At 36.4% G+C, this 21,598-nt stretch overlaps 1 protein-coding gene across 3 annotated transcripts; it reads left to right on the forward strand.

Moving 5' to 3' along the window:
- The first annotated feature begins 392 nt into the window (after positions 1 to 392).
- On the forward strand, positions 393 to 21,075 carry LOC123762914 (uncharacterized). Of its 3 annotated transcripts, XM_045749701.2 has the most exons (7): positions 393 to 525; positions 2,845 to 3,061; positions 5,531 to 5,666; positions 8,802 to 12,028; positions 13,498 to 13,610; positions 19,381 to 19,488; positions 20,679 to 21,075. In XM_045749701.2, the coding sequence occupies exons 3-7, from the start codon at positions 5,540 to 5,542 to the stop codon at positions 20,989 to 20,991; spliced, it is 3,888 nt and encodes a 1,295-aa protein (XP_045605657.1). In that variant the 5' UTR covers positions 393 to 525; positions 2,845 to 3,061; positions 5,531 to 5,539; the 3' UTR covers positions 20,992 to 21,075. The 3 variants fall into 3 exon arrangements, with proteins under 3 accessions (XP_045605657.1, XP_069157177.1, XP_045605648.1); XM_045749692.2 differs by lacking the exon at positions 2,845 to 3,061 and having other exon boundaries at positions 413 to 525; XM_069301076.1 differs by lacking the exons at positions 2,845 to 3,061; positions 5,531 to 5,666 and having other exon boundaries at positions 408 to 525.
- The last annotated feature ends 523 nt before the right edge of the window (positions 21,076 to 21,598 follow it).

Genomic DNA, 21,598 nt, shown 5'->3' on the forward strand with positions numbered 1-21,598 from the left:
TGTTTAAGAAGCTAATGTATATACAGTTTAGTTTAGGTCATTTATTATGCACTCCACCCATATCTGTGGGCGGTAGTGGAAAGGGTTACAGAGGCACACCATGTTTACTTTATATTTTAGATTATTTTACTTTATAGCTTTGCATTATTGTTTATTTTAAAATGTAATAAAATAAATTCCAGAATTCTACTCTGCTCGACCTTTGATTGTTGTGCTAGTGGCAACAATCAAAGCCTGCTGGCTTAACAGATTTTGTTCGAACTTTATCATTTTCGTTTTAGGAATCTTATTAGTATAGAAAAATGAACAATAGTTAAACAAAATTAAATATTTAGATTAGCGAAGCTTCTCTACTGGGTTAGTATTTATCTTTTCACTGTTCAAGTTGTCCAATGTTTATATTATAAAGATTATGTCCGGCGGTGTTGATGGGTGTTTGAACTGTGGCGGCGGAGGGTGACAGGTAGGGACCTGTCCTGGCTGACTGTTACTCCCAGTTACTCTCCACCAAGTCCTCCTAGCAAGGTAATACACATTCTTAACATTTAAGTAAATATAAAGGGTATATCAAGGCATTTTGAAGTAGCAGGTTTGCTTCACTATATAGTGCGTGTACTTACTGAACTCGTTATTTGACTAATATTTCCAGGTAAATTTCAATAGCTGAATACTGGATGTATTGGGGACCATAACAAAATTATTTAAAATAATAAATTCTTTTCTGTTAGCTTCGAATTTAATTAGTTTTATCATGGACCCCATATCTGTCTTGAAGAGATGGAAGTGTGCACTACATAATTGTTCCAGGAATTAGAGCACGGTTCAACATTTGAATAAATACAGCAGGCTAACTTAGAACATGACATGGTCATACAGTCAATAGAATCAGTTCGTGTAACTAGTTCAACTTAAATGTACTCTCCTAGTTCAACTCGCAGCCAGGCGAGTGCATTTGTGTTCAACTAATTACAGTTCACGAGCTGAATTTGTTGACTGTATGAGCATGTCATGTTCTAAGTTAGCCTGCTGTATTTATTTAAGCAGATTTATTTATGAGAATCTGAAAAAAAGGCTTTTTATACTATAAGGTTTTGTTGAAGATACAGTATTGCTTCAGGTTCTCTTTTAAAGAAATACAATACAGTAGTTATAAAGTTTTTAAATTACAGTGCAGTTCATCAAGCAAAAGTTTGAGAAGGCAGGGACACACAAGTACTGTAATGTCAAGACGAGACGTTCCTTCACACTTTGTGAACGCAAATTATCCGCACATTTTTGGAATTTCTGAATAAGTTAGGCCAGATCGGTTGGTCAGGTGAAGGCCATGTAAGTTAAGAAGTCTTATTAGTATAGCAAGTTGAAAATGGGAAGACTGGCCACCACTGGCATTAACCGTGAAATAAAAAGTCATGAAACTATATATTACAGTGGCTTAGTTGACCCTTTTGTACCTAATTATCATTTACAGTACTAACTTAATTTGTATTTTAAGCTAAGTGAAGACTAGGGTAGATAAAGTTAAGTTCGAATGTTACTAAAATTTATAAAAATACGATAAAATACTAAAATGCACGTGCCTCCCTCATCTCATCACAATTGACTTGATAATGGTCCAGGACAGACCGAAACATCGTCGTCTCGTCATTTTCTGGTGTGTGATTTGGTCTTCATATCTTAAGCCACGTTATTGTGACTCATCGTCTGCTTACTAAAATTGTCATTGTCATTTTAGATTGGGAGCAAATTGGAAAAATTATCAACTTGGTCTCAAAACCTTTTGCTCTGTTCATTTCAGAGGTTTTGACATTACTCAGTGAAGCTGATAATGCCACTAGATTTTCCTGAAATGTTATTGTTATGATGAAATATTAAGCAGTCTCCGTGGTGTAGTGGTAAGACACTCGCCTGGCGTTCCGCGAGCGCTATGTCATGGGTTCGTATCCTGGCCGGGGAGGATTTACTGGGCGCAATTCCTTAACTGTAGCCTCTGTTTAACGCAACAGTAAAATGTGTACTTGGATGAAAAAACGATTCTTCGCGGCAGGGGATCGTATTCCAGGGACCATAGGATTAAGGACTTGCCCGAAACGCTACGCGTACTAGTGGCTGTACAAGAATGTAACAACTCTTGTATATATCTCAAAAAAAAAAAAAAAAAAAAAAAAAAAAAAAAAATATTCTTATTGTGCATTTTCATATTTTCTTAAAAATCTACTGTACTGTATTTTGTTAAGTTGAGTGTTCAAATTTATTGGCAAGCTGTCTTGTGTATGAAGGGACTTACCATATGTCATACAGAGAGAGAGAGAGAGAGAGAGACTGCTTGAAGCAAAGTCAAGTTTTGTTAATAGAATGTCAACGTAAATGTAAAGATGCCTTCTTGCGTTAAAAGTACTGTAAAGCTTCACAGACTGTTTTTGAATAATTGATCAGTTAAAATTTGTGTTTTAATGGGTAGGAGACAGTAATATGATAACTGTTATGACAGCTTGTAGGATCACTGGTATCATAACAATTTTCCTGCATTTACCTGAGGGACACCATCTTTCAAGTGGCCTCAACAAAGACAAAGCTCCCACCATTTATTCAGATGATTTTATAATAATACTTTAATATAATGATTCATTGTGTCAGTGGACAGGCAGCCAGTTTATACATAGAGGTACATGTTAGAATTTATATTGTACAGTACATGTATTATAACATGTACTGTACAGTTTTGTACAGTACATGTATTATAACATGTACTGTACAGTTTTGTACAGTACATGTATTATAACATGTACTGTACAGTTTTGTACAGTATATGTTAGAATTATATCGAGGTCCCCCTCCCTTCCCCAGGGCTGATTTGGTGACCCTCCCAAGGATGAAATCCCACAACAAGCTGACTAATTCCTGGGCTCTTATTTACTGCTGAGTGGACAGGGTCATTAGGTGATGGGAAACCCACCTAACCATTTCTGTCCTGCCCGGGATTCGAACCCGGAATTCCTGGTTGTGAGTTGAGAACGAACCCGACTGTACTACTGGGATCCTTATTGAGCTGGAAATTGCAGCAGTACGTATTTTGCCATTTATGGTTTCAGCAAGTAGGCAGGTCCATGGGTTTATAAACCTATGGAAGCGTCTCCTGTTTTATATCCTGTTGTGTGGCATTGAGTTTAAAATCATTGCTCCTTCATCGTGTTACATCTGATTTTTTGAGGAAGTGGTCTGGCCCAATATCCTCCAAATTGTTCTGTACTGTATTATATAGTTTTGATAAGATCTGCCCTGTCATGTCTGGTTTGCAGTGTTGTTACCCTGTAACCCTCAACCGTTCCTGGTATGAGAGTTGACTTAGTTTTGGAATGATTTTTTGTCACCAGGTGTCAAACTTTCTCCAAGGCAGATATATCTTTTTGAAGACGAGGTCTCCATGCTTGTAGGCAATAATCCAAATCAGGGCACACCAGAGATTTATACAGTTGAATAACTACCTTAATATCCTCGAAGTCAAAAGTTTGTTTGACTATTCCTAAGATTTGGTTGGCTTTTTTCTTTTGATGTGTCTCCCATTTGTTGTGCTACTTCAGTGATTGGTGGATTCTGACTACATGCTCCTTTTCTTCAGTTGTTTTAACCATTGTTTTATCTATTCTAGTTCTATCATTTTTTCCATGTGCTGGTACTTTCCTTACCAGTCTTTCAGAAGCTATAACAAAGTCTGTGTATACTATATTGAAAGTCTTTTGTCAGAATAGCTGGTTACCATTTCCAAAAATGTGAACAGGTTTGTAAGGTAGAATTGATTTTTTTTACAAAACCGTGTTGTGTTGATTTTTACTAGATTGTTCACGGTGAGATGATGATTTCATTCCTTAGGATTTTCTCCATGAGCTTGCAGGTATGCAAGGTCAAACTGATTGGATTGTAGTTTTCTTCCGAGCTCATTCTGCCTCTTTAAAATAGGGGTGACATTTGTAATCTAAGGGAACTACCTCTTGGTCCAGAGATTTTCTGAAAAGGAATTTTAGTGGTAGACATAGTTTTTAAACAGGAAGATCCTGTGTAACAAATTTACCTAGTTTTTGTTAGAACTACAGACATTCTACTGGAGAGATGGTTGGGTTGACTGTTTATCTGTACCTAAAAAAAGGCTTTTGACAGTCACACCCAAGAGGTTGTTTTGGAAACTGGAACATACTGAAGGGGCGACAAGAAGACCGTTGACATGGATAAAAAACTTTCTAACTGCCAGAAAGATGAGGATGGTAATCAGAGACAATGTATCCGACTAAAAAAGTGTTATTAGCAGAGTACCACAGGATTCAGTTCTTGAATTAGTAATGTTCAGCATCTACATAAATGATCTACCAGAAGGAAAACAGAATTATATGAACATGTTTGCTGATGATGTCAAGCTACTAGGGAAGATAAGAGACTTAGACGATTGTTATGCCCTTCAAAATGACCTAGACATAATAAGTACATGGAGCACCACATGGCAAATGGAGTTCAATATGAATAAATGCCATGTTATGATATGTTGAAAAAGAAGAGAATAGGCCATACAATCAATCTACAAATTATGTGGAATTGAATTTAGGAACTGTAAGAGAGATCTAGGTGTTGTTCTGGATAGCAGACTGTCACCAGAGGAACTGTTGACAACTTTGGTGAGACTGAAACTGGATATGCAGCAGTTGTATGGTGCCCATATCTCAAGAACCATATCAGTAAAATACAAAAGATGCAAAGGCATCCTACAAAATGGCTTTAGAAAATTAAAGAGCTACAAAGAGAGACTAGAGGTGTTAAATATGCCAAAGCTAGAAGACAGAAGGAAAAAAAAAAGAGGTGATATGATCACAACATACAAGAGAGTAACAGGAATATACAAAATTGACAGGGAAATGAAATTCTCGAAATTGGCAACTTCACGAACAAGAGGTCATAGATTCCAGCTAAGGAAACAGAGGTGCTGAACAAATATTAGAAAGCTTTCTTTTGCAAACAAAGTGGTAGTTGGTTCGAACAAGTGAGAAGGTGGTGGATGTCAAAATCATCAGTAGTTTGTGTCATGTACTCTCCTAGTTGTGCTTGTGGGGGTTGAGCTCTGACTCTTTGGTCCCGCCTCTCAACTGTCGATCAACTGGTGTACCAGTTCATGTGACAGAGTACTGGGAAGACAGAACATCACAAGCATAGCTCTCATCCTGTAACTAAACTTAGCAATTACATAATTTGTAGGTTGTTTGTGGCCTATTATCTCCTACTCCACATTCAATAACAAGGAATTTATTTGCATTAAATTCCATTTGGGATGTGTTACTCCAGGCACTTAATTGATTGTTGTATGGCTATTGGCAAAAATCTGATTTAGTTAATTTCACCAATGATTATTGGGTAAATAATCAGATATACTTAGTGATTAAAATAGCATAAATAATTAAAGATCATTTGGGTAAGTTTAATATAATTATTTAAAATAAATAAGTTTTGGATGTCTATACTTTTCGAAGGATATTTGTACTTTCATTTTCAGATTTATGAAATGGGGACTCCACATGGGAATGTCAACTCAACTCGTCTTTCCCTAGATATTGCTGACTTGCCTCTCACCCCATTTGGCATGAGTCCACGTGGATCACCCAGGAAACAGCATATATTTCCTTCTCAACGTGGGTAGATGAAGGAAAATGCACGATATTTAATTTTAGGACAGGATCATACTCTTGCATATAAAATCTATAGACTTTACTGCTTATGATCTCTACTAATTACTGTACCTGCAAATTTACCTAAAAAAATTTAGAAGCTTACCAGTAAAAGCCTAACATAAACCTTCCTATTGTAGTTGACACTGCTTAGTAACTTTCCATTTTCAAATGTTGTGTACAGTGACTAAAAATGACTAAAAAGTTAGTCAACTTGTTGTGGGGTTGCATGCTGGGCGGGGTCAGTAATTCGACCTTGTGGGGAAGGGGGAACCTCAATAAAAGCCAAATGTGTATGAATACACTCTGGCTTGCTGTCTCCTGACACAATGAATTATTATAAATTTAATTATTATCTGGGTTTTACACTTGCAATGCTAATGTAGGTATAATAGCTATATGGATGAAGTAAATTGTACTGTACCACGATGCACGGAAAAAATACTTCTATTGTTTTGTGATTGCTTAGTATGCAAATGCAATTACTGTTGCAAATGTTACTATGCCAATGTGGTCATGGTATAAAATTCCATTATAATTACTGTATATATTATGTATACTGATATGTAAATATATGGTTGTAGTGAAGTGTAACAGGTCAATCAGTCATCATTTGTACACTTTAATATAGGATCTGCCGAAAGCCTATTGACTTGTATGAGGCAACTCCTATTTGTATGGGCCCAAGGCGTATGGGCCCATACGGCTTGTATGGACCAATAGGTCAATACATGAATGAGTTTGGGAGGATATAAATATTCAGATAAATTTATATAATATAAATACTGTACTCCTAAACTCATGTATGGGCCTATTGGCTCATACTTGATACATCCATTCATTATTATATAATTTTATACATTCATTCATTGTACATGCATTCACAGATTCATTAATTCATTGCTACATTCATACATATGATCATCTCGACATCCAAGGTCAACATTGAGAGTACAGGATGAGAGCTACACTAGTGGTGTCCCGTCTTCCAAGTGCTCGTCATATGACGCTATGAAACTACAGTACAGTACTGATTTTTTGGCCTCCACTGCTTTCTCATAAATTGTTTGTATCATCTACAACTGCAAAAGAAAGCTTTCAAAACAATTTTTTGGCACCTTTGTTTACTTAGCTTGAATATCTATGACCTCTTGTTCATGAAGTTGCAGGTTTCAGGAATTCTTCATTATCGATTTTGTTGATTCCTGTTGCTATTTTGAATGTAGTGATCATATTGTTTCTTTCTATTTTCTAGCTCTAGCTTATTTAATGCTTATAACCTATTTTTGTAGCTCTTGTTTTTCAGTTTTGGATGCCATTTTGTAGCATGCCAGCACACCTTTTCCAGTTTATTGATGTGATTATTGAGATACGGGCACCATTCAGTTGCTGCATATTCCAATTTTGGTCTCTCAAAAATTGTGAATAGTTTAAGATTTCACCATCTATGTACTGTATTTAAAAGTGATTCTGAAGTTAGAAAGCATAGCATATGCTCTTTGCACAATGTCCTTTGTGTGTTCTGGTGACAGTCTACTATCCAGACCCACCCCTAGATCTTTCTTTGGCAGAGTTCTTTAATGATTTTCCACATAACTTGTAGGTTGTGTGTGTGGCCTGTTTTCTCCTATTCCATAACATGGCATTTATTTACATTAAATTCCATTTGCCAAGTGTTGCTCCATACACTTATTTTGTCCAGGTCATCTTGTAGGGTATGACAATCATCCAAGTTTCTTATCTTCCCTAGTAGCTTAGGATCATCAGCAAACATGTTCATATAATTCTGTATTCCTTCTAGTAGATCATTCATATAGATAATAAACATTACTGGTACAAGAACTGAACTCTGTGATACTTCACTAGTAAAATTTCTCCAGTCTTGATATATTGCTTCTGATTACTGCCCTCATTCTTCTATCCATTAGAACATTTTTCATTCATGTCAGAAGTCTTCCTGTCACCCCTCCAATATATTTCAGTTTCCAATACAACCTCTTATGCCTGTCATGTAATTGTCATTGTCATATGTCTTTTATGAAGCTGTATGCAGAGATGGTACTATCTACTACGTTGCATTAATCATGAAGTTCAATAGTCCTATTTGGAACTAGAGCCAGAAGCTGGCCCCCCCCCCCTTCCTCACAGAAGCACGGGGCAGGGTCACATTTATTTTCCCCACCTCACTGGTGAAGGCAACCAGAAATTCAATTTCTGTTGGAGGTACTACATGTATTCACTTCTAAGTTTTTCTCTTATTTCTGTAATTGCCTATCTCTTATAATGTAAATTCTATCTGGTATTATGTCTCTCTTTCCTGTATTTATTATTTTAGTTTTTGAGGTTAAACCTTGTAACGTCCATTTGTGTGTAACCACTCCTGGAGTTTGTTGAGTACTTTCTGTAATACTGCAATTCTCCTCTTTTCACATTCCTCATTTACTTTGCATTGCCTGCAAACAGACATATATATGGATACTGTACTGCTTTGGGTAGCCTGAAAACAGACATGTATGCATACTGTACTGCTTTGGGTAGGTCATTTACAATATTAGAAATGGTTGTAGGACCAAGCCTTGTGGGACCTCCTGTCATATTCCTTCAGCTGTTACCACCTCTCTCTGATGCCAGCTTCATCCTTCACCACCACCACCTCCAGCCTGTGCTCATTGCATTCCTTGTACTGTAGTCATTTCACCATGTAATGAGTATGTACAGTATTATGATTTACAGGCTCGGGTATGCCTTTCATAAATTGTCCTACAGAGATTTCAAAATACTAGTATGTATTTATAGTGGACATTTTTAAAGAATATTTCATTAATTTAAGGCTGTATTACATGTTTTGTAAGATGTTATCATAAAACATACATTTTTTCAGTGCCTACCTTTGACTGAACTGCCTAAGTATATATTACAACCATAGTTCTTGTAAAATAATATGCAACTATTTTACATGTAAAATAGTTGTTAAGTGCTGAGAAATATCATTTAATAAATTTTCTGTATTATGAAAATACAATATTAATTTGGAAAATTGGCACAAATTAGAAACAATTTTGACACGTTTCCATTTTTAACACTGTTATTTCATTGCAGGTACCAATAAACTTTCTCTCAAAAGTCTCAAGCCCTCCCATGAAAATGGATTGACTTCAAATTTTAAGAGACAGGAAAACAAAAAGATTGTTTCAAGTTCTAATAGAAATTTTAGGCCACAGTTTTCCAGAATATCAATAAGAAATACTCCTACAAATCTCCAGACCTTGGATGAGGACCATTCTGTTGATTTCCAAACAGACAGTTTTGATATACATGATCCTCTGTACCTGGAGGGTTCAGAGGCTGCAGTTCATTCTCAAGTATTCAGGGGTGCCACAGTCACAGATAAAGGGCCAAATCCTAGGCACATCATAAGAGAATCTAGAGAAAGTATTTTTACTGACATTGATGATGGTAGTTTTATTGAATTTTGCCATGGAAAAGAAAATGGGCAAAGTGCTTCAAATTTGACTAAAGCTGAAAGCAAGTGTGCTCCTCAACTGTATTATACTTGTGAAAGTCAAAATGAAACTTTGTTTTCAACCTCAACTAAAGTTAACAATGTTTTAGTTGGCTTTCGAAAATATGTGGAAGCTGTAAGGAAACAAAAAAATCTTCAAAGTATAATAAAGGAGAGTGAAAGCAAAATGTCCAAATTCCCAATAAAAAATAAAACATTTAAATATGATGAAACCATCATCACATGCAGTGCTGACATAAAAATGTATGGATCTAAAGTGAATTTTAAAAATGCTGCCAATAGTACAATGATTGATAAACATTCTAACCGAGTACAAGTCTCTCATCCTCCTGTCTTTCCCAACATATCAACTCTTTCTGTTCCTACTGAAGTTGTGTCTAGTTCAGACTCTGACCATCCAACTCCTGATACATCTCCAATGTACTTTAAAAGAAAGCCCACAAAAAATGTTATTCAAACTATAAATATATCGGAAAGCTCTGAAGATGAGTCTAAAATAGTAAGAGGTTTGAATGAAAATAAAAAGGTAATTTTAAAGAACCAGGAGAATTATAATACATCAACACAAAGAGCTGTTCTATGGTCACAAGAAATGTATGGTCATTCACTCATAAGTGAGGATGTAAGCATAGTGGATAGTACTCCTCCATTGAGACAACAACCTCAGAAATTAGCAAATGGCAACAAAAGCAATAAAGGTAATCTAGATCCTGCTAGCCCAGAGAAGGGGACTGTATGTATGCCTGTCAATCAGTATACTAAACCACAGATTTTGTGTGAATTAAATCCACTTTGCGCAGCAGCTCCAGACATTCTAGATAAAGTAACACCAACGGAAAATACAAAGAGCCCTGTAGTAGCAAAATGGATAATTTCAAGTCCTTTTAAAGATAGTTCCTTTGGTACAAGTTTTGTACATGAAAAATATAACATTCATAGTGATGATCCATCCAGTCCCACAAAGCTTGTAGATATTAGCAATCAATGTTTGAGATCTGAGAGAAGTCTTGCTGATGGGCTTGGGGAAAGTCTCAAAAAATCGAAAAAGGCTTCTTATTCTGTTAGTAAAGTTATAAAATCGCTTTCTGTGTCTAATAGCTCTGACAACTTTAGTGGGAATGACACAAATTTGTTAAGAAGAGGTGGTAACATTGGAGGAGTGGTTGAATTAACAGATGAAGATTCAGATGATGGCAGTGAGAGAATATCTAATCCACAAAGAGCACAAAACGTAGTCGTGAAAAACATTAGTTCATCCAAGCAGGATTGTGCTGATATATCCCATGAAGATTCTCTCCATCTTAGACTCTCTGAGGAGCTAAGTAAATCTAATAAAACAAATGAGAAGACAGTGCTTACTATTGGTAGAGATGCCACATCTCCAGGCACCTTGAAAAACAGCCCAGTTGATAGTCCCAATAATAGTTCAGGTAAAATTACTAGAACACAAAATTCAAGGCATGTTCGAAGGATTATTGATTCTGACTCTGAAAATGAGATTCACTTTAATTACAAAGATCGAGCAAATGTCTCGGTTGACTCTGAAACCTCCTTACCAGATCTTGAAATACAATCGTATAAAACTTCCTCTAATCCTGAATCTAAAAGAATATCACAAATTAGTACAGGTGAAAGTGGGAATATTCATATTTATAGTGGTGAGCAGAGAAAACATATGGGTGCTGTTATGAAAAGTGTTACTAAAGACTTTAGGAAAAGTTCAACAAGACAGCAAAAATTCAAGAGAGCAGTGAAAAACAAAGTTGAAAATAAAAAGGATCAAGTCAGAGAAGTGAAAGAGAATGTTAAGAAACACATTGTCTTTGAAACTGATAGTGAGGGAGACAGTGAAGATGAAGACAGTTTTCTCTGTCAAGTAAGAGAAACGTCTTCGGAAGAGGAGGAGGATTATAAAAAGATACTGAAAGATAATGATACTCCTGAAAATGTACCAATCTTGACAAAGGAAAAACAAAGAGCTTTGGTTAATGAATCTTTCTCTTCGAGTGAAAGTGAGAATAAAGCTGAAAATGATAGTTTTGAGCTTTATTTAACAAATGTGAAGAAGCAAATAGAGGAAAAGAATAAACTTTATGTAGACGACAAAATCCAGGATAAATACGAGTCAAGCTTCATTAACGATGACAGCGATGAAGATGATAGCTACAGTCTGCCCCCTCTAACTCTGAAATTCTCCCAAAATGATGTGCCTGAGCCAGCTGTGAATTACAAATATTGTGGCAGCATTTCAACTGATCATAGATCACATAAAAAGATTGAAAAGTCAAAGAAAATTATTACAAGTACAAGCTCTTCATCTTGGCGTGATTCTCCAACTATTAACATTTCTTCCGATTCAGATGAAGTTTTTTCTGTAAATGAAGTTAGAAGAAAACCAACCCAGCCTTCCTTGCCCCTTGTTACTCCAAAATCAAAGGGTTGTGGTAAGACCATGCCCAAAACTGAGGGAAATTTTATACCAGTGTCAAGAAGATACAAAATGGGTGGAAATTGCAATGTTACTCCAACATTATCTTTCCTGGCATCACTCTCTACAAATGTCCATTTAGGTCGATGTCATCCTGAGGCCGTCGTCTATACTAAAAATTTTAAGAAAAGCCGGGAACAATTGTCAGAAAAATTATACAATTATTATAATAATTGTATCTTTGAAAATAAACTCCCTCCTGTAATGAATATTAAGTGGAATGCAAGAATGACCAAGACGGCAGGTTTTTGCTATTATCAGATAGATAAATCAAAACCAAGTGGAAGAGGAGCTCGAATTGAGCTTTCCATGAAGGTAAGCTTTTATTTGTCATTTGGTGGATTTTGATTTTGAAATTACCGTCATTGTTTTAATTTTTAGAAAGAAGCTTGTATTCTGTATAACATTTTTCATGGTGTTGAGTCCTTTTGTAATCATGATTAAAAGACATCTCTCTAAACATAAAGTATATTTCACCACTTGTATCTACTATATTTTTGCATTCTCTTTCTTAATTTTATTACAGTACTGTATACCTATTTAATGTACAGTATTCAGACGAGGAATCACAATAATGTGGCTGAAGTATGTTGACCAGACCACATACTAGGAGGTGAAGGGACGACGACTTTCGGTCTGTCCTGGACCATTCTCAAGTCGATTGTGTCGACACAATCGACTTGAGAATGGTCCAAGACGGACCGAAACGTCGTCGTCCCTTCACCTTCTAGTGTGTGCTCTGTGCAGTATTTTGTTTATTTTTCATATCCATTTAAAAATTGTCTTGCTACTTTTTACATGACATTGTGTAACTCCCTTTTCTAAAATATGGGGTCCTAATATCAATAATCAAAGTGCAATGTCCATTTTGTGCTTAAGGTTACCAAATTTACATTTCGTTTTATTCCCTTGTCTACCACTTGTCTGCTGGAATCCTCAGTTATTAAGTATCTTAATAATAACTCCAGTACATACCTGTACAGTTACAGTACTGTACAGTATAAGTACAGCTCTGTATTAACTTTGTTAAATGCACGGGCTGTAAAAATATGTCTTGCAAAATAGTAATTTAAATGGACAAGATATTAAAGTGTCAGTTTAAGTTTTGATACTGCAAAAATCATGCAATTAATGTAATAAGGCACCATTTTCTGTGTAGCCCAAAAGCTCCTTGGTCCCTTGGTTCTGGTACTACAAAGGCAGCCACAAAACTTCCAGGCCTCTGAATTTATGCAGGGCCACTGAACACCAGGACCCCAGAGCCTGGTGCACTCATAGAGGTGACAAGAGCATGAACATCTGAGAACCTCATAACTGAGTAAGACCACCCAGAAAGGACAGATACCATAAAACAAATTATGTATCTAAATGTAAGAGAAAATATGGAAACGAATGAAGGTGATAGTTTCCTCGATGTCAACAATATATGTGATTTTGATTTTGAAATCAATATACAGTATAGTATCCATTACCCCACCAGATTTTCGAGTCACCCAAGGGTTCTGCTTGCCTGCCTGCCTTGCTCACGTGTTGCCCAAAAAATACCCCAAATCCCAACAACAAGAAAGATAAAGGGCAAAAAAAAAAAAAAAAGCTCGTACAGGGAACTACTGAAACCATATTCCCCCCCTCCCCCCTAAAAAAAAACAAATTACCCCTGTATATACAGAACTTAAACTTGACTGATTTCTTTCAAATAAATTATGAAATGCTTTATTTTTATGTAGTGACTTCCCTGTAAGACATGAACTTGAATTGCGATGTCATTTGTTCTTAATTGGTAGGTAATCGATTCTAACGAGAGGTTACGAGACACCCTTATTCATGAGTTGTGTCATGCTGCTGCCTGGATCATCTCTGGTTACAAGGATGGTCACGGGCCACTCTGGAAGGCATGGTAAGTTGCCACTAATTGCTTCTCTACTGTATTTGTTTATCAAAATGACAGAACGAGGAATTGAAAATATATATACAGTATGTATATATATACTGTATATATATATATACTGTGTATATATATATATATATATATATATATATATATATATATATATATATATATATATATATATATATATATATATATATATATATATATATATATATATATAACTGAAAACTCACACCCCAGAAGTGACTCGAACCCATACTCCCAGAAGCAACGCAACTGGTATGTACAAGACGCCTTAATCCACTTGACCATCACGACCGGACAAAATGAGGTGATAGCCGAGGCTATTTGAACCACCCCACCGCCGGCACTCGGATAGTAATCTTGGGCATAGCATTTTACCAAATCACCTCATTCTTTGGGGCACACGTGAGGAACACAAATGCGAACAAGCCTGAATGGTCCCCAGGACAATATGTAACTGAAAACTCACACCCCAGAAGTGACTCGAACCCATACTCCCAGAAGCAACGCAACTGGTATGTACAAGACGCCTTAATCCACTTGACCATCACGACCGGACAAAATGAGGTGATAGCCGAGGCTATTTGAACCACCCCACCGCCGGCACTCGGATAGTAATCTTGGGCATAGCATTTTACCAAATCACCTCATTCTTTGGGGCACACGTGAGGAACACAAATGCGAACAAGCCTGAATGGTCCCCAGGACAATATGCAACTGAAAACTCACACCCCAGAAGTGAAGAGTTTTCAGTTGCATATTGTCCTGGGGACCATTCAGGCTTGTTCGCATTTGTGTTCCTCACGTGTGCCCCAAAGAATGAGGTGATTTGGTAAAATGCTATGCCCAAGATTACTATCCGAGTGCCGGCGGTGGGGTGGTTCAAATAGCCTCGGCTATCACCTCATTTTGTCCGGTCGTGATGGTCAAGTGGATTAAGGCGTCTTGTACATACCAGTTGCGTTGCTTCTGGGAGTATGGGTTCGAGTCACTTCTGGGGTGTGAGTTTTCAGTTGCATATTGTCCTGGGGACCATTCAGGCTTGTTCGCATTTGTGTTCCTCACGTGTGCCCCAAAGAATGAGGTGATTTGGTAAAATGCTATGCCCAAGATTACTATCCGAGTGCCGGCGGTGGGGTGGTTCAAATAGCCTCGGCTATCACCTCATTTTGTCCGGTCGTGATGGTCAAGTGGATTAAGGCGTCTTGTACATACCAGTTGCGTTGCTTCTGGGAGTATGGGTTCGAGTCACTTCTGGGGTGTGAGTTTTCAGTTGCATATTGTCCTGGGGACCATTCAGGCTTGTTCGCATTTGTGTTCCTCACGTGTGCCCCAAAGAATGAAGTGATTTGGTAAAATGCTATGCCCAAGATTACTATCCGAGTGCCGGCGGTGGGGTGGTTCAAATAGCCTCGGCTATCACCTCATTTTGTCCGGTCGTGATGGTCAAGTGGATTAAGGCGTCTTGTACATACCAGTTGCGTTGCTTCTGGGAGTATGGGTTCGAGTCACTTCTGGGGTGTGAGTTTTCAGTTGCATATTGTCCTGGGGACCATTCAGGCTTGTTCGCATATATATATATATATATATATGTCGTACCTAGTAGCCAGAATGCACTTCTCAGCCTACTATGCAAGGCCCGATTTGCCTAATAAGCCCAGTTTTCATGAATTAATTGTTTTCGACTACCTAACCTAACCTAACTTTTTCGGCTACCTAACCTAACCTATAAAGATAGGTTAGGTTAGGTTAGGTAGGGTTGGTTAGGTTCGGTCATATATCTACGATAATTTTAACTCCAATAAAAAAAAATTGACCTCATACATAATGAAATGGGTAGCTTTATCATTTCATAAGAAAAAAATTAGAGAAAATATAATAATTCAGGAAAACTTGGCTTATTAGGCAAATCGGGCCTTGCATAGTAGGCTGAGAATTGCGTTCTGGCTACTAGGTACGACATATATATATATATATATATATATATATATATATATATATATATATATATATATATATATATATATATATATATAATGTATATACAGTGGAACCTCAAATAACGAATTTAATCTGTTCCGGCGCTGTGATCATGTGAAATGGACGTCATACAAAACGAATGTCCCCATTGACAATAATGGAAATCAAATTAAGCTATTCTACCACCGAAAAACATCGATATGATATTCGATGTTTTAAATAATGGAGCATCCTACCTTACATACACTGAACAAACCTGTATGACATTTTTCTTTCTTCAAATTTGTTCAATTTTTTTTTTTTGGTCTTATAGCAAAATATTCATTCGGTGTTCGGCAGGTAGGCTGTTCCATGTTTCTTAAATAAAATCGGACAAATGCCATAAAGGTTCGTTCAGTGTTTGTCGGGAAGGCTGCTCCATTATAGCAATCTTTCTTTGTTTCTAGTGTGTTACATTTGTTTTGTATTTTTCATTTATGTCTCGAGAATGGAGCAGCCTTCCCAACAAACACTGAACAAACCTTTATGGCATTTGTCTATTTATCAAATTGTTTCACCTTTTTTTTTTAACATGGCACAGCCTACCTGCCAACCACCGAACGAACCTTTTTGACATTTGTTCTGTTTTTCAAAAAATTTCATTTCTTTTTTCTACAAAAAAGTCAATGCTTTGCAACATCTCAGCAGTCACCCCTTTATATCCCAGCATCATTAGCATCTTTAAACAAAAACACATAATTCATTTGCATCGCTGAAGGCGTCCAAGACTGTGCAAGAAGCAGCAAGACCCCACCATGTGGTGTCGTCGTTACTCAAATGAGCGGTCGCCATACGAGACGAATTGTTGGCGATCGGGCCGGTCGTTACCCAAAATGTTCGCCATTTGAGGCGATCGTTATTCGAGGTACCACTATATATATATATATATATATATATATATATATATATATATATATATATATATATATATATATATATATATATATAATATAATATAATATAATAATGTTGTACCTAGTAGCCAGAATGCAGTTCTTGGCCTACTATGCAAGGCCCAATTTGCCTAATAAGCCAAGTTTTCCAAAATTTCAATATTTTTCTGATTTTTTTCTTATGAAATGATAAAGCTACTCATTTCATTATGTATAAGCTAATTTTTTTAAAATTTGAGTTAAAACTAACGTAGATATATGACCGAACCTAACCAACCCTACCTAACCTAACCTATCTTAACCTAACCTAAACTAACATAACTAAATCAATAACTTATGTTCTTAATTTAATATAATAAAAATATTTAAAATAAACCAATAGGAAACAATTTATTGAAAATAAAGAAAATCACTCGGCCTATTAGGCAAATTGGGCCTTGCATAGTAGGCCGAGAAGTGTGTTTTGGCAACTGCATTCTCTCCTGCCTATATATGTCCAATACTTGACCTGTAAAACCACTCCTTCTAAAGATGTATTAATATATGAAAGTACTTAAGGAAATTCCTGTTTCAATTTTCCTCCGTGGTCTGACACTGTCACATTTTTAATCACGTGTTTATTTTTCGTGATTTACACACACACACACACACACACACACACACACACACACACACACACACACACACACACACACACACACACACACACACACAGACACACACACACACACACACACACATATATATGTGTGTGTGTGTGTGCAGTTCTTGGCCTACCTTGCATAGTAGGCCAAGAATTGCATTATGGCTACTAGGTACAACATTATTATATATATATATATATTATTAAATATGACCGAAAAAGTAAGATTAATAATTCTAACACGAATTTTCTCAATCTTTCGTACATTACGCTTCACTGTTGGAGGTAAATCAAAAATCAATTCTCCAAAATTCATTTTTATTTCTAATCTGACGCGACACGGGCGCGTTTCGTAAAACTTATTACATTTTCAAAGACTTTAGTTCACAAATACACAACTGAATAGAACTTACGTATCTCCGATTTTATATCTACATTTGAGTGAGGTGGAAGGGGTGATGTGGCATTAACACAAGACAGAACAAAATGTGGTATTAATAGGGTATTAATTTCATCAACACAAGACAGAACAAGGGTATTAATAGGGTATTAATTTCATCAACACAAGACAGAACACGAAACAATGGATATTGAATAGAAGTGTTTGTAGAAAGCCTATTGGTCCATATTTCTTGATGCTTCTATATTGGAGCGGAGTCTTGAGGTGGGTAGAATATAGTTGTGCAATAATTGGCTGTTGATTGCTGGTGTTGACTTCTTGATGTGTAGTGCCTCGCAAACGTCAAGCCGCCTGCTATCGCTGTATCTATCGATGATTTCTGTGTTGTTTACTAGGATTTCTCTGGCGATGGTTTGGTTGTGGGAAGAGATTATATGTTCCTTAATGGAGCCCTGTTGCTTATGCATCGTTAAACGCCTAGAAAGAGATGTTGTTGTCTTGCCTATATACTGGGTTTTTTGGAGCTTACAGTCCCCAAGTGGGCATTTGAAGGCATAGACGACGAAAAGCCATGCAACCTCTGAAGAGACAACTAACACAACACCTATACCCCCTATTAGACTATTTTACAGGAACTTCTTTTCCACAGCTCATAAAACGGAGGAAAGGGTCCTGAAAGATATTGTTAATAGAAACGTTATCCCTACAGACAAAAATCAGAGGATACAACTGACGATTTACTATAAAACCAGAAAAACGGCCAGCCTACTCATGAGAAACTCTCCAGACACAAAACAGAACGCTTTAAAAGAGACTAATGTCGTCTATGCCTTCAAATGCCCACTTGGGGACTGTAAGCTCCAAAAAACCCAGTATATAGGCAAGACAACAACATCTCTTTCTAGGCGTTTAACGATGCATAAGCAACAGGGCTCCATTAAGGAACATATAATCTCTTCCCACAACCAAACCATCGCCAGAGAAATCCTAGTAAACAACACAGAAATCATCGATAGATACAGCGATAGCAGGCGGCTTGACGTTTGCGAGGCACTACACATCAAGAAGTCAACACCAGCAATCAACAGCCAATTATTGCACAACTATATTCTACCCACCTCAAGACTCCGCTCCAATATAGAAGCATCAAGAAATATGGACCAATAGGCTTTCTACAAACACTTCTATTCAATATCCATTGTTTCGTGTTCTGTCTTGTGTTGATGAAATTAATACCCTATTAATACCCTTGTTCTGTCTTGTGTTGATGAAATTAATACCCTATTAATACCACATTTTGTTCTGTCTTGTGTTAATGCCACATCACCCCTTCCACCTCACTCAAATGTAGATATAAAATCGGAGATACGTAAGTTCTATTCAGTTGTGTATTTGTGAACTAAAGTCTTTGAAAATGTAATAAGTTTTACGAAACGCGCCCGTGTCGCGTCAGACTAGAAATAAAAATGAATTTTGGAGAATTGAATTTTGATTTACCTCCAACAGTGAAGCGTAATGTACGAAAGATTGAGAAAATTCGTGTTAGAATTATTAATCTTACTTTTTCGGTCATATTTAATAATATATGTCTACAGGAAAGACTGCTACCAAAATATACTAATATATATATATATATATATATATATATATATATATATATAAATAAATAAATAAATAAATAATGTACAAGTAAATAACACAGCTGAGGAATAGTAGATGGTTAAAATGGTGTTAGAAGTGTGAGAGAAAATATAAAGCTTTTATGATCAGATTTTTTTTTTTATTATTACAAAATAGGGCATCAATAGCAACACAAAGATGCCCAGAACTTCCAGCCATCAACCGATGTCACTCATATGAGATCAACTGCAAATATACATACAAATGTTCTTCCTGCTCTTACAGGTATGCCTTGATTAAAATTTATGTTCAGTATCATTAATTGTGCATACTATGTAGTAGCCATAGTTAGTATCTGATTCATGTTATCTTTTCCTAATTAAAAAACACTGTCCATGTTTCATTCTTCCATTCATACAAATTCTTTTTGCCTTGCCTTAAAAAATACGTATACAGTAGGATCTCAATTTCGTATACTGTGTAATAATACTGAATACAAATATGGTGAAAATTAATTTACACCTTCCTAACTGAAGAGTATCAATATTATGTCTAACAGAAATATAGTTCTTGTAAATTTGAACTGAAAATTTTGTTCTCAATTGTCACAAGAACTGTCTGCCAGTATCTTCACTTCCCAGCCATAATCACTTTTCTGTATAAAATATAGCCTTTTCATCCATGTTATGATACAGTGCATCCTCACTCTAAAGAACCCCACTCTATCGAATTCCCGGATGACCCGAACAAATTGAATTCGGTACTAAATGTTCAATGGAACATACAAATGTTTGATTAAGTGAGGATTGTTCATCCAAGCGATCACCGAGACCGAGCTGTCATAGTTGATGACAGTGGCTGTCATCAACTATGATTCACCAAAGTGTAAACAGTTGTACAGTATTATATTTTGCTTATCCATTGTTTCCAGTGAGAAATAGTTGAAGGACAATAAAATGGTGTCTGGGGGGGGAGGATCTCCCTGGAGCCCAGTAAGCTCCAGGGAGCCTCCGGGACTCGCCCAGAAAATGGTGTTTCATTACATTCGACGCTGATTTTTTGGCAGACATCTATACTTCTAACAAATAATTATACAGTATATATATTGAAACAAAAATGCAGGAAAATCCTTGAATGACTGTATACTCACACTAAATTTTTATGATCTAGCCCATAGCTTCTGTGTACTATTTTTATTATGCTTATTACAATTATAAGATGTTTATGTAATATTGATGTATGGTGTTGAATAAAAAAAATCAATTTTGGATTTACATGTAAGTAGTTTTGCTTACTTGGACTGATTTAGTAAGCAAATCATTATTTTTGAAGGATGCTTAATAGCAAATTTTCTTGTTTTTAAATACTGATGTTATTTCTTACTTAATATAGGGTGATTATTACTAATGATTATTTCTAATAATGATTATTACTATTGCACAAATGGATGTAATTTGTGAATTATTTTTTCTCAGCATTGGACGTCATTCCAAAAGTCTTGATACAGAGAAAAAAGTTTGTGGATTCTGCCATGGAAAATTTGAATTGATTGTGAACTCGCAGCAAGGAGGACAAAAGGGGACTGGGAGAGGCAACCCCTTGGAGGTAAATGTGGCTGTTACACCTGCTAACTACACACCCAAAACACCAAGACCACCAGGAGCATTTGCTCTGTTTGTAAAGGGAAATTATGGAACAGTTAAGAAGTCTAAAGAAAATCTGAAGCATGCTGATGTAATGAAGATTTTAAGTACAGAATTTGGGAAGATGAAAGCAGGCAGTAATTGAAAAGTATTATTGATAAGCTGTCAATATTTGGATAAGATTTATAAATGTTTATTGCCATTTTAAAATAAATAGTTTTTAAATTAAGATGTTTTCCTTTAAATTAGCATCTTTAACACCTGTATTATCTAAAATATTGTTGGCCACAGTGTGATAAGTAATATTTTACATTTGGTGAAGTAACTTTACAATAGATATATTTGAATATGCTATTTGCTTTGCAAGTCATTTTCCCCATTGGCACTGCAATGGAAGTGAGGGGGAGGGGACGTTCACACACCACTCGTGGCCTGGTCTCTTGCCTAAGCCTCTTGGTTGCTTGTCTGGTAAAATTAGGCTGGCTGTCCCTGCAGCTTACGGTCCATCGTAGGAACATTATCAAGCCTCAGAGAAAAAGATGGGGGATGTCAGCCTGCCAGGATGAATCTGGAATCTCACATTGCAGCCAATAAGCCAAAGTGAACCTGTACTCCAAAAAGAGACCAGATCCATCAATGAAAAAGGTCTGAATTTTGCAGAAGGTATTGAAACAAATCCATGCAGACATTAAAGGAAAAAAAGAGCAGCCAAATGATACTTGTACAAAGGAGGATATGAAAAGTTATCGCTC

This window comes from Procambarus clarkii, chromosome 5 (assembly GCF_040958095.1).
Source record: "Procambarus clarkii isolate CNS0578487 chromosome 5, FALCON_Pclarkii_2.0, whole genome shotgun sequence".
Classification (NCBI taxonomy): Eukaryota; Metazoa; Arthropoda; class Malacostraca; order Decapoda; family Cambaridae; genus Procambarus; species Procambarus clarkii.